The following is a 13845-nucleotide window of genomic DNA, read 5'->3' on the forward strand; positions in this document are numbered from 1 at the left end:
CAGCTGAGGTACCTGCCCCTGTCCCACAGTTGATGCCCCTGTGCCATCCTTGTCCCCAGCTGACCCCTATCCCTGTCCCTGTCCCCATCTGATGTCCCTGCCCCCAGCTGATGTCCCTGTGTGTCCCCAGCTGATGTCCCTGTCCTGTCCCTATCCCCAGCTGACCCTTGTCCCCATCTGATGTCTATGTCCCCAGCTGATCCCTGTGGTGTCCCCAGCTGACCCCTGCGCTGTCCCTGTCCCCATCTAATGTCCTGTCCCTGTCCCCAGCTGATGTCCCTGTCCCCATGTGTCCCCAGCTGACCTCTGTCCCCACATGTCCTCATCTAATGTCCCTGTGTCCCCAGCTGACGTACCTGTCCCCTGTGCCCGTGTGTCCCCAGCTAATGTGCCTGTCCCCAGCTGACCCTGTCCCCCTGTGTCCCCAGCTGACCCCTGCCCCCTGTGCTGCTGTCCCCAGCTGACCCCTGTCCCCTGTGTCCCCAGCTGGCGTATCTGCCCCCGCCGTGGGGCGAGTGCCGCTCCCCGGAGCTGGGCCTGGCGTTCTTCCCGGTGTACAGCGTGACAGCATGCAGGATCGACTGTGAGACACGCTACATCGTGGAGAACTGCAACTGCAGGATGGTGCACATGCCAGGTCAGGGATGGGGACAGCTGGGGACAGGCAGGGACAGCAGGGGATGGGATGGAGGGAGGATTCCTGGTGTACAGCATGACAGCCTGCAGGAACAGCTGGGGACAGCTGGGGATGGGCTGGAAGGATGGTCAAGGACGCAGACACCTGGGGATGGGATGGAGGGACAATTCACATGTCATGTCAGGGACAGTGGGGACAGCTGGGGACAGTGGGGACGCCTGGGGCTGGGCTGGAGGGACAGGCCACGTGCCAGATCAGTGACAAGGACACCTGGGGACACCTGAGACACCTGGTGATGGGCTGGAGGGACAGTCCACATGCCAGGTCAGGGACAGGGACACCTGCGGGGACAGCTGGGGATGGGCTGGATGGATGATTCACATGCCAGGTTGGGAACAGCTGGGACAGTGGGGACAGCTGGGGATGGGATGGAGGGACAGGCTACGTGCCAGATCAGTGGCAAGGATATCTGGGGGACACTGAAAGCTAGGCTGGAGGGACAGGCCACATGTCAGGTCAGGGACAGGGACACTGGGGACAGCGGGGATGCCTGGGGATGGGCTGGAGGGACAGTCAAGGACAGGGACACCTGGGAGGACACCTGGGGATGGGCTGGAGGGACAGGCCATGTGCCAGATCAGGGACACTGGGGACAGTGAGGACACTTGGGGATAGGCTAGAGGGACAGTCAAGGTCAGGGACACCTGGGGAGGACAGCTGGGGATGGGCTGGAGGGACAGGCCATGTGCCAGGTCAGGGACAAGGACACCTGGGGATGAGCTGAGGGGACGATTCACATATCAGGTCAGGGACAGGGACACTGGGGGCAGCGGGGACATCAGGGACACCTGGGGATGGAGGGATGGTCAAGGGCAGGGACACTGGGGGACAGTTGGAGCATAGACTGGAGGGACAGGCCATGTGCCAGCTCAGTGACAAGGACACCTGGAGACAGCTGGGGATGGGCTGGAGGAATGGTCAGGGACAGGGACACCTGGGGACACCTGGAGCATAGGCTTGCGGCACAGGCCATGTGCCAGATCAGTGACAAGGACACCTGGGGGATGCTGAAGGCTGGGCTGGAGGAACAGTCCACATGCCAGGTCAGGGACAGGGACACCTGGGGACACCTGGGGCTGGGCTGGAGGGACTGGGGGTACCTGAGGGAAGAAGGTGTCCCTGGCCTTTGGGAAAGGCTGGATTTCAGCCAGCAGGGCCATCCCTGTCCTGGGGGATCAGAGACAGCAGAGGGGCAGGGAGGGATTGTCCAGCCCTGCTCTGGGTTGGGGCAGCCTCACCAAGAGTTCTGGGGCAGCTTTGGGCACCACAAAATAAAAAGACATCAAGGAACTCGAGAGGGTCCAAAGGAGGGACACGAGGACAGGGAAGGGTCTGGAGGAGCAGCTGAGGGCACTTGGAACATTCAGGTGGAGCAGAGGGAGCAGAGCTCAGTGAGCTCAATGTCCTCAGGAGGGGCACAGAGGGGGCAGCTCCTATCTCTGCTCCCTGTGACAGGGAGAGAGCCAGGGAATGGCCTGGGGGTGTGTCACAGGGGGTTGGGATGCAGATCAGGGAAAGGTTCTTCCCCCAGAGGTGCTGGCACTGCCAGGGGTGCCCAGGGTGGGATTGTTGGGGGGTCTGTGCAGGGTCAGCGGTTGGACTGGGTGATCCTGGGGGTCCCTTCCAACCCAGGATATTCCAGGATTCCCTGTGAAACAGGGCCAAGCCATGGAAGAGAGACCTGGGTCTGGTGAAGGCTGGAAATGCCTTCTGTGATGATCAGATCCCCCCTGGGTGCTGTTCCCAGCAGCTCCTGCAGGACAAGGCAGAGCTGGGGACAGCCGGGGTCACTGGCTGCAGGCGGGTCCCTGGGTGTCCCCCTGAGATGGCTTTGTCCTGTCCCTGCAGGGGATGCTCCCTTCTGCACCCCGGAGCAGTACAAGGAATGCGCGGAGCCCGCGCTCAGTGAGTACCGGGGAGCCCTGGATCCAGGGGTGGAATGTGCATGGAATTCCAGCAGCCTGGGTCCTCCTGGCTGGGCAGGAACAGGGGATCTGCAGCCTGGAGAGGGGCTGGGATTAGCCCCAGGCTGCTGGGAAGTGCTGGATGCAGGCTGGGATGGGGTTTCTCCTGGTTCTCCATGGGGCACAGAAACCCTCGGGATCAGGGGAGAGGGTTTGGGGTGGAGGGACCCATTCCAAGCCTGGATTTAGGGACTCAGCCAGGAGTTCTCCAGGCTGTTGTTGGTGACAGAGTGTCAGCTTCAGCAAGAGGCCTCTCCAAGGGGGTGAGAACTGGGATGAACTGGGAGAGAAATGTCCAGAGTCCAAAAGTTCCAGAGAAATGTCTGGAACTTCAGGAACAGCCTCATCCCAGAATCTTGGCCCCTTTGTGGGAGGGATGATCTCTGCTCCTGCCCTGCTCTGTGTCCCTGCTCCGTGTCCCTGCTCCATGGGGTCCCTGCTCCGTGTCCCTGCTCCATGAGGTCCCTCCCTGCTCCATGGGGTCCCTCCCTGCTCCATGGGGTCCCTTCCTGCTCCGTGGGACCCCGTGTGCTCCATGCCTGCCCCCCTGCAGGTCTCCTGGCAGAGAAGGACAGCAATTACTGCATCTGCAGGACCCCCTGTAACCTCACCAGGTACAACAAGGAGCTCTCCATGGTCAAGATCCCCAGCAAGACCTCGGCCAAGTACCTGGAGAAGAAGTTCAACAAGTCGGAAAAATACATCTCGTGAGTGGGGGAGGGCCTGGATTCCTTTGGGTTTTGGGTGGGAAATGTCCGGGAGATGCCCAGTCCTGGCCAATCCATCCCCAGCACAGGGATGGCCTCCAGGGAAGAGCAGAGTGAAAACCTGGGAGAGATGGGGTTCATTTCTTCTCAGTAGATTTCTTCTCTGAGTTCCTTCCCAAGGACTGGCCTCGTGGGAATCCTCCAGTCCCACCAAAAAAAGTCCAAAATTTCCCAGTTTTGCTGGTCCTGTTGGAGATTTGTATCTCTGAGCTGAGCTCCTCAGGCCATGGAGCTCTCCCAGCCCTGGGCATGTGATTGCTGTGTGTGGGAAGTGAGAGTTGTTCCAGATCCCTTGGATTCTCTTCACAGAATCATGGAATCATGGAATGGTTTGGGTGGGAAGGGGCCTTAAACCCACCCAGTGCCACCCCTGCCATGGCAGGGACACCTCCCACTGTCCCAGGCTGCTCCAGCCCCAATGTCCCACCTGGCCTTGGACACTGCCAGGGATGCAGGGGCAGCCCCAGCTGCTCTGGGCACCCTGTGCCAGGGCCTGCCCACCCTCACAATCAGGAATTGCCATCCAAAAAGAGTTCCCAGCCAAGTGAGATCCAGGATCCTGAGGAGTTCTGGGGAAACCTTTCCCAGCTGCTCCAAAGGCTCCCAGAGCCCTCAGGGTGCCCTGAGCTCCTGGTCTGCACCAGCCCCAAGTTCTGTGGGCTCTGAGGACCCCAGAGAGAGGAACAATCCATATACAAAGGGGGATAAAGCCCCAAAATCCCATTTTTTCCCTTTTCCCAGAGGACTGAGCCACCAGTGGCTCCTGGCCTGATGTTTTTCCTGTTCCCACAGAGAGAACATTCTTGTGCTGGACATTTTTTTTGAAGCACTCAACTATGAGACCATTGAGCAGAAGAAAGCCTATGAAGTGGCAGCCTTACTTGGTAAGGGGGCACTGGGACCAGTTTGGGGTCTTTGCTGGTCTGGGAGGGACAAAGAGAGGCTGGGAGGGGTCCACAGCCTTGAAACCCCCAGCAAGGCCCCATATCTGCTCTCCTCACCCCACCACAGCATCCCAGGGATGTCCCCATGGATACTCTGTGTGCTCATGGAAGGTTCTGGAGCTGCTCCATCCCTACCTGCTCCCTTTTTTGGAGATTTGGGGTTGGGTGGGTGCTGGGTGCTCTCTGGGGTGCAGTGTGTGGAGGGCATCCCAAAATCCCATCTCCATCACCTGTTCCCTGCTCCAAATCCATCCTTTCCAGCAGGAGGTGGAGGAGACCCATGGAAGGTTCTGGAGCTGCTCTATCCCTGCTTGCTTCCAGCTCCTGACTTTGGAGATTTGGGGTTGAGTGGGTGCTGGGTGCCCTCTGGGGTGCAGAGTGTGGGGGACACCCCAAAACCATCTCCCCATCACCTCTTCCCTGTTCCAAATCCAAGTTTCCAAGCCAGGCTTGAGCTCTTGGCCTTCAGCTGCTCCATGGAGGAGGAGGAGGAGACCCATGGAAGGTTCTGCTCCATCCCTGGCTGCTCCCAGCACCCGTTTTTGGGGATTCTGCTCCCCTGGGCAGCATGTGGGGGAGGACACCCCAAAACCATCTCCCATCACCTCTTCCCTGCTCCAAATCCACCTCTCCCAGCCAGGCTGGGCCCTTGGCCTTTGGATGCCTCATGGAGGAGCTGCAGGAGACCCTGAGCTGCTCAGCCCCAAATCAGCTCCAGCTCCGGGGTCCCAGCTGCAGATTTGGGGTTTGGGGTGGGGCTGAGCCCTCCCCCAGCCCTGCAGCCTCCCTGGATCCCTCTGGAATGCTGGGGGGGCTCAGCCCCTTGGGAAGCTGGGGCACAGAGGTGTCCCCGTGTCACCCCACGTGGGTGGCCCTGCCAAATGTCCCCTCAGGAGCCCTTCTGCACCTCCTGGGGCTTTTCCAGGAATTCCAGGCAGGAAGAGGAGGCTGCTGGAGCCTCTGTGACCCCAACCCCGTTTGCACCTCATGGCACCCTCATTCCCAGAGCTCTGGAACTTCAGGAACAGCCTCATCCCAGATTTTTTTCCCCAGGCCCAAAGCCTCCAGGTGAATCCCCCTGGTGTAAACCCAGAACACCTCCTGGGATCATTCAGGGTTCTCACCTTGATCCCAAACTTTTCCCCTCTTTCCTCTCTCTGTGTGTCATGGACACCCCTGGAAAAGGCCCCTTCTCCCCCTCACCCATGGGTGCCTTTGCTCTCGGGGTCCATCCAGGGCTGTTTTCCAGCAAAATCCATGGGATTTGCCTTCCCTGAGCACCACATCCCAGTCACCTTCTGTGACGGTGTTCACAGGGGTTCTTGGATTAGGGAAGAGACGAAGGATTTGACTTTATGTTTCAGAAGACTGATTTATTATTTTATGATATATATTATATTAAAACTATATTAAAAGAATAGAAGAAAAGGTTTCATCAGAAGGCTAGCTAAGAATAGAAAATGAATGAAAATAAAGTCTTGTGTCTCGGACAGAGAGTCTGAGCCAGCTGACTGTGATTGGCCATTAATTAGAAACAACCACATGAGACCAATCACAGATGCACCTGTTGCATTCCACAGCAGCAGATAACCATTGTTTACATTTTGTTCCTGAGGCCTCTCAGCTTCTCAGGAGGAAAAATCCTAAGGAAAAGATTTTTCATAAAAGATGTCTGTGACACCAACCCAGGCTGGGGACATGTCCCATCCCAGGGGATGTGGGAATCCCTTCCCACTTTTTGCCAGGCTGGGGTTTCTCCTTGGCTCCAGGGACATTCATTCTTCCCAGCACCTTGCCCAGAGTGGGAATTGGGATTTCTGGGATGCAGCCTGGCTCCATTAGCAGGAAAACCATTTTGGGGTGTCCATTTTGGGGTCAGGCCCATTCCCAGGACACCACCGATGCCACTGCAGGCCCTGCTGCTCCGAGGGGAATTGTTGCCCGTTTGGGAGGATGGCAGCTCCCAGGCAGGGCCCAGCAGTGCCCTGGAGCCCTCACGGTGCTGTCCCCTGCAGGTGACATTGGTGGCCAGATGGGGCTGTTCATCGGGGCCAGCATCCTCACCATCCTCGAGCTCTTCGATTACCTGTACGAGGTAAGGCCTTCCCAGCCCCCAGCCCAGGACTTCCCATCCTGGAGCTCCTCATCCCTGTTTTTGCCATTCCTGGTGCCCTTCATCCCCAGATTTGCCCCTCCTGATGCCCCCTCATCCCTGGATTTGTCCTTCATCCCAGGATTTCCCACCCTGGAGCCCCTCAGCCCAAGATTTCCCATCCTGAAGCCCCTCAACCCAGTTTTTGCCATTCCTGGTGCCCTTCATCCATGGATTTGCCACTCCTGATGCCCCTTCATCCCTGGATTTGTCCTTCACCCCAAGATTTGCTACTCCTGGAGCCCCTCATGCCTGGATTTGCCATCCTCGAGTCCCTCAGCCCAGGATTTCCCATCCTGGAGCCCCTCAGCCCTGTTTTTGCCACTCCTAGTGCCCTTCATCCCCAGATTTGCCCCTCCTGGTGCTCTTCATCCCTGGATTTCCCATCCCGGTGCCCCCATCCCTGGATTTCTGATGTCTCTCATCCCCAGATTTGCCACTCCTGGAGCCCCTCAGCCCAAGATTTCCCACCCTGAACCTCCTCATCCCTGGTTTTTTCCATTTCTGGTGCCCTTCATCCCCAGATTCGCCACTCCTGGAGCTCCTTATCCCTGGATTTGCCCCCCATCACTGTTTTTGCCATTCCTGGTGCCTCTCATCCCTGGATTTTCTGTTCCCTGGGGATCCCAGAGCCCCCCCCCCCCAATTCCTGTATTTCCAACCTGCCTCATCCAGCTCTGGCACAGCCCCAGCCCAGGGTGGGAACAGGGAGTTTTATTCCCATGGGATGGGAGAGTTCTCCATTTTATTCTTTGTTGTCCACTTGATTTAATGTGTCCCAATCCAGGCTGGGGACACATCCCATTCCAGGGAAGGGAACCCCACAATCCAAGCTCTGAACTCACTTCAAATCCTCTCATTTTCTTTTTTTTTTTTTAATGTATTTTTATATTTTCAGACATTTGCCCCCATCCCAATCCCTCCTGGGCAGCTCCAGCACTGGTGCCATTAACCAGGAATAAAAAATATGGAAAAATTCCAGACCTAAAGCTCAGAGATCAACAAAAGCTGAGCCTGAATTTAGAGCTCGGCCTGAATACCCAAATATTTCATTACATTTGCCTTTTCCTGGATTTCTTGGGGGTTTTTCCTAAGTAGGCCATAAGAAACCTCACAAATTTGGGTTTTTCCTCTCTGTTTTCCTTCTTTCTTTGACATCTGCTGATAAAATTTGTCAAATGTGGGGGGGTTTGCTGCACTTTTTATTTTTTTCTTCTTATTAGGGCTTAAAATTCATTTTGTCCCCTCAGAGAAGCTCCCTGGGGATTCCCCAGCAGAGGAATCTTCACAATCCCAGATATTTAACCCCCACCAGCCAGGAAAAAAGGAATAAAATACCTTAAAATTGAAAAAAAAATCCACACAGTTTTTCCCCTCTGCTTGGAGTTTCACAAAGGGGGGGGGGTCAGCACCTCAAAAATTTGAGTTTTCAGCCAAAATATTTAGACATTCTGGGAATTACAGCAACCAGACACTTTTTTTTTCATGGATTGGCCAAATTTGGGGGAAATATTGACCCTAAAGAGGCTTTTCTGTGATCTTCTGCTGAGCTCTGTCCTGCTGGTCCCAAATTCCCACCACACTTCCCTGCACCAGCCAGGATCCACATTCCTTAGGAAATGACCCAGTTTTGGGGGATTTCATCTTTCTTTTTGTTGGCTTTATTTCTCTTTTCTCCCAGTGGGAGCTTTCCAGTAAAACACTTCCCAGGTTTTATGGGATTTTCCTGGAATCCAAATCCCACAGCAGCAGGAAGATGGAGGGGCTGGGAAGGGAAATGGAGCTCACAGAGCTGGGAGCTTTCCATGAACCCCAAAAGTGTCCCAAAAATGGAATTTTTGTGGGTTTTATTCCTTGTAAGAGAATGCTGGAATGGTTTGGATGGAAGGGACCTTAAGGATCATTGAATTCCCACCCCTGCCATGGCAGGGACACCTCCCACTGTCCCAGGCTGCTCCAGCCTGGCCTTGGGCACTGCCAGGGATCATGGGGCAGCCCCAGCTGCTCTGGGCACCCTGTGCCAGGGTCTGCCCACCTGTCAGAACCCAGGACATCCCTCTGGCTGCCCCGGGTGATCTGAGACCCTGGCAGGGGCTCAGAGACCTTGGCATGGAGTCACAGACACCTGTGCCTTTGATTTTAGCCCATGGAAACAATTACCAACTTTGTGTGAGGAGTGAAAAGCCACAAGGGTTTCAGTAGAATGACAGTGAATTTATCACAGGGTGAAAATGTAGAATTTTGGGGTTTTAGAATGGGGGTTCAGGAGGCAAAATGGAGGAATCTGGGCATGTCCTGTCTTTCTTCTTCTTCTTGTCCTCCATCTTCTGCTGTGATGGTGGCACTTTTGGGTTGGTTTAGAGTAGAGACAGACTGTCTGACATAGGTAATAGGTATTGGAAAATTATTGTAAATAAAGTGCATGTAGGTTTTAGTATAAAAAGCTAACACCACCCCAAGGGCAGTCAGTGTGCCGTGGACTGACGTGCTGGACAGACCACAGCAGGTCAGAGAGAGAATGTGATAGATAACAGAGAATAAATAACCTTGAGATCCAGAGCTGAGGAATCTCGACTTCTTCAGTCACAGGGCTGGGAAAAAGACTCTTTAATACCTCAGGAGCCATTCCAGCAACACAAAACACAAGACCGACCTTCCGAGGGAACAATTCCCAATTCCCAATATCCCATCCAGCCCTCTGGCAGTGGGAGCCATTCCCATGGGTCCTGTCCCTGCATCCCTTGTCCCCAGTCCCTCTGCAGCTCTCCTGGAGCCCCTTTAGGTCCTGCAAGGGGCTCTGAGCTCTCCCTGGAGCTTCTCCTCTCCAGGTGAGCACCCCCAGCTCTCCCAGCTTTTCCCTGGCCCAGCCCTTGGATCTTCCTCCTTCTCCCAGCCCTTTGGAATGCAGCCCCAAACCCAGCCCACCCAGTGCTCCCCATCCCCCTGCAGCCTCTTCTCACCCTAACCTTGCTCCCTCCTCTTGCAGCTGATCAAGGAGAAGTTATTGGACCTTCTTGGAAAAGAGGAAGAGGACGGGAGCCATGAGGAGAACGTGGTAAGGAGGGAAGGGCTCACACAGGGGTCTCCTCCAGCCAGGTCCTTTGAGCTCTTGGAGACCTGTATCACACCCGAGATAGCTCAGCTACCTCAGATGGTATCAAATCAGCAGGATGGCTTCTGTGGTAGGAAACAGAAAAGTTTTAATAAAAGCCAAAATAACAAAGCTCTTTACAGAGAAAAACCGAGCCAGGGCAAGAGGCTCTTGCTCCTGGTAAAACCCCTCACAAAAGCCATTATTGTCTTTGTTCTCTTCTTTCTCTAGTAAATTGCTCAGGTGGGACCTTTTGGCCTCTGTCCAATTAGTTATCCCTAAGTTTGAGATGAAGTCCCCAAGGTGTCTTTTTACCTAATTTGAGGAGAGAAACTTCAGGGCTTTTTTTCCTTTTTAAGGAGACAGAGGATAATTTGGTCACTCTGTCAACGGGGGACACATTCCTACAAAGGGGAAATGCCCTGGGGATGCTGGAGCTCTTCCCACCTCTGTCAGGTTATTAAAATTATAATTACAGATGCCTCTGCCCCAGTCAAGCTGCAAATGGGACCATATGCCAGTGACAACAATCTGGAGTTCAGAAGAACTTTAGAAGAACAGGGCGACACAATTACCAAACAATCATGGCATTTAACAATCACATCATTTATCATATAACAATCATGTCATTTATCATGGTCATTAAATGATTATACAGGTGCAGTTTTGCATGATCCAGTAAAGCCTAACATTGTCCCAGGGCCTACCCTAACATTTGCCCAGGATCTACCTCTTGTATTTGCGGGGTTCCCAGATGAAGGGAGGAATGATGAATCTGACTCCATGTTCTTGAAGGCTAATTTATTATTTCATGATACTATATTATATTAAAGAATACTATACTAAAGAATACAGAAAGGATGCTTACAGAATGCTAAAAAGATATCATTAATATAATATTATATTAATATATTGATATAATAGTATTAATTAATGCTATTAATATTATATTAATATTATATAAGATAATGAAAACTCGTGACTCTTTCCAGAATCTGACACAGCTTGGCCCTGATTGGCCAATGAATGAAAACAATTCACATGAAACCAATGAAACAATCTCCATACACATTCCAAAAGCAACAAAACACAGGAGAAGCAAATGAGATAATGATTGTTTTCCTTTTTCTCTGAGGTGTCTCAGCTTCCCAGGAGAAGAATCCTGGGCAAGGGGGTTTTTCCAGAAAATGTGATGATGACACTTACCAGGCCCAACCTTTTTCCAGCTCCCCTGAATATCCCATGATTTTAGAAACATTTTATCCCTGTGCTATCAGTGGGATAACGCATTCCCTGCTTCTCCATGGCAGAGCACCTGTGATCCAGTGCCAAACCACTCGGAGAGCCTGAGCCACACTGTGACCGTGCCCCTGCAGGCCCCGCTGGGGACGCTGGAGGAAATCGCCTGCTGACCCCTCCGCACCACAGTGCCCATCCCGAGGAAGGAAAACTGCACAGGGAAAACAGGGACCCAGCTCAGGTTTGCACTGGGGGAAAAAAAAAAAAGATGGAAAAAAAAATACTGGGGAAAAAATACTGGAGAAAAAAAATAAACTGGAAAAAAATTATTAAAAAAATCTATTTAAAAAATAAAAAAAAAAGAAGAAGAAAAACTTGCTATGCATTAAAAGAATATAAAAATAATATAAAAATATAAATTCTAAATATACTCTGCCCAAAGTGAGAGGCGCCTTGGACCTGACTCCTGTTGTCCTTTCCTCCTGGGGGTTTGGCTCCAACCTGGGAAGCAGCTCCCAGGCTGGGAGAGCTGGGAATGTTCACCTGGAAAAGGGAAGCTCATAGAAGAGAAACCTCAGAGCCCCTTCCAATGCCTAAAGGGGCTCCAGGAGAGCTGGAGAGGGACTTGGCACACGGGATGGAGGGCCAGGACACTTTTTGGGGTTGTCCAAGCCTGAGCAGCAGCAGCAGCAAATCCCAAAGGAAGCATCCCAAATACCCCGAGCACTGCATGCCAGGGCTTTCCCTGGCCCTGGGATTCCTCAGCTGCCTCTCTCAGCTCTGTTCCTCTTTGCAGTCCCTGGGTTTCAGTGCCAGAAGGAGCATCCCAGAATTCTCCATTCCCAGCGCCGTAGGCTGAGAGTTTTACAATAAAGAGATCCCAAAGTCGGCGCTCTCGGATTCTTCCCCCGGCCGCGTCCTCTGGGTGAGCTTGGGCTGAATCCCGAGCTGTGCCCAAGGTGAGCATCCCTGGAGAGGAGCCACAGGGATCCCTATGGATCATCCCAGCCCTGCTGTGCCGGCAGAGGCCAGGAGCAGCAACTGGGGTTGGGTTCATTCATTTCTTTAATTTTTGGGGGGAATTTTTGCAATTTCCTTCTCCCGTTCATGGATTCTGTGCTTTCTCCTCGTTCTCCTGACTGATATTAAAGCTGGTCTTGTGGAAATGGCCAGGCTGTGTCATTCCTGCCTTGCCCTCATTGCCAGTGGGAGGGCAGATCCCAGGAAAAGCCTTCCCAGGGCTCTTCCTCATCCCTGACCCCTCCTTTTCCTCTCCCACCACATGCTCACACAGCTCGGGATGGGGTGGGAATGGTGCCGTGGCCCTGCTCAGCTGCATCCCTGTCTTCCCTGGGATGGGGATCTCCAGGATGTGCTGGGATCTCTGAGATGTTGTGGGATCTCTTTGCTGACAGAGGTGTTGGAAACCTCTCTGCCATGTTTTGGGATTGTTCAGCCTGGAGAGGAGAAGCTTTGGGGTGACCTCATTGAGGCCTTCCAGCGCCTGAAGGGAGCTTGGAAAAAACATGGACAGGGACTGGGGACAAGGGACGGAGGGACAGGGCACAGGGAATGGCTCCCACTGCAAGAGGGCAGGGCTGGATGGGATATTGGGAATTGTTCCCTGGCAGGGTGGGCAGGCCCTGGCACAGGGTGCCCAGAGCAGCTGGGGCTGCCCCTGCATCCCTGGCAGTGCCCAAGGCCAGGCTGGACGGGGCTTGGAGCACCCTGGGACAGTGGGAGGTGTCCCTGGTGGGAATTCAATGATCTTTGGGCTGCTTCCAACCCAAACCGGTCCAGGATTCTGGGATTCCAACTCTTCCTTTACTGATCCACTTTAACTGGCTCCAAAGTGTAACAAGCAAATCCATTTCCATCCAAGTGCATCTCAAAATGTGTCAGCAGTGGCTTCACCCCTGGATCCAGGCACTGAGGGGCTGCTCTGCTGCATCTCCAGCACTGGGAGAAGCCTGGGAATTTTAAGAAACACCCTCAGGGAGAGATGAGGGTCTGAGGAAAAGGGCCCTGAGACCTGATGGACAGGGATGGGAGGAAATTTCATTTCTGATTCCAAACCTCATCAGATTAAGGGTTTCTTTTCCAGAAAAAAAGATTATAAAGATCAGGAAAAACTGTGAGGATTATTTGGGGATTCAGGAGAAGGAACAACCAAACTTCAAACTCCCAGCACAGCCCCAGTTCTGCTGAGTGCCCCAGGATTTTCCAGGGAAAAGGGAAGCTCCATTATTTGCAGTAATTAACCCCATGCTGGCTTGGAGCACATTCCAAGGAAAAGAGAAAGGAGTGGAAAAGGCACTAGTAGGTCCATCCCACCCCTGATTGGTGTTGGATGGATCTGGCCAGAGATGGAGCAGGGAGCAGGGAGGGAGCAGGGATGGGAGCCAACCATCAGCTCCCAAAAACCCCAAAATCCTGATGGACAAATGAAAAAAGAATCCCTGTGGGATATGAAAATCCCATGGACAAGGTGGGAAAATCCAGAGTGGGATTGACTGGGGGGTTTGGCTGAGCTGCAGCTCAGGAAATTCAACCTCAACCACAAATCCATCCAACAGAGCTGGAATTGCCATCCCAAGGGATAATCTCCCTTGGAGCTCCACAGGGATGGAGCACTGGGTCAGCCCTGCTGGGCAGCAGGGCCCCAGGGCTGGACAATGAGGAAAAACCCATAGGAATGCTTCAGGAGGAAAAGCAGGAGCAGAACCAGCTCTGAGAAGGGATTTCTGAAGCGCAGCTGCATTTTTGGGGAATGGGAGAGCTCAGCTTGGCATGGAGAGGGCTGGAGCCCAGGCCAGAGCACATTCCTGGGATTAATGGCCCAACCACCACATCCCTGACCAGCTCCCACAGCTGTGTTCCCACAAGGAGCAGGAAAACACCCAGGAAATGCTCTTGGAGTCGCCTCCACTTGCTCAAGGTCACCCAAGCACCTCTCCCTATTCCTCCTTCATTCCCAGCATTCAGAGGCTC

At 53.6% G+C, this 13845-nt stretch overlaps 1 protein-coding gene across 2 annotated transcripts in view; it reads left to right on the forward strand.

The window, feature by feature from the left end:
* Positions 1–11871, forward strand: part of LOC115914108 (acid-sensing ion channel 2-like) — an 85878-nt gene extending 74007 nt beyond the window's left edge. Inside the window, exons 4-11 of one of the 2 annotated variants that reach the window (XR_004061415.1) lie at positions 487–637; positions 2546–2602; positions 3215–3368; positions 4221–4312; positions 6388–6467; positions 9511–9579; positions 10926–11095; positions 11651–11871. Coding sequence is in view for 1 of the 2 variants with exons in the window: in XM_030966461.1 (XP_030822321.1) it covers positions 487–637; positions 2546–2602; positions 3215–3368; positions 4221–4312; positions 6388–6467; positions 9511–9579; positions 10926–11027 (705 nt within the window). In the remaining variant the exon portion in view is untranslated. Of the gene's footprint in view, positions 1–486; positions 638–2545; positions 2603–3214; positions 3369–4220; positions 4313–6387; positions 6468–9510; positions 9580–10925; positions 11301–11650 lie in introns of those variants that run through there. The other variant, XM_030966461.1, reaches the window with a different exon arrangement.
* Positions 11872–13845: the final 1974 nt, after the last annotated feature.

This window comes from Camarhynchus parvulus, chromosome 27 (genome assembly GCF_901933205.1).
Source record: "Camarhynchus parvulus chromosome 27, STF_HiC, whole genome shotgun sequence".
Classification (NCBI taxonomy): domain Eukaryota; kingdom Metazoa; phylum Chordata; class Aves; order Passeriformes; family Thraupidae; genus Camarhynchus; species Camarhynchus parvulus.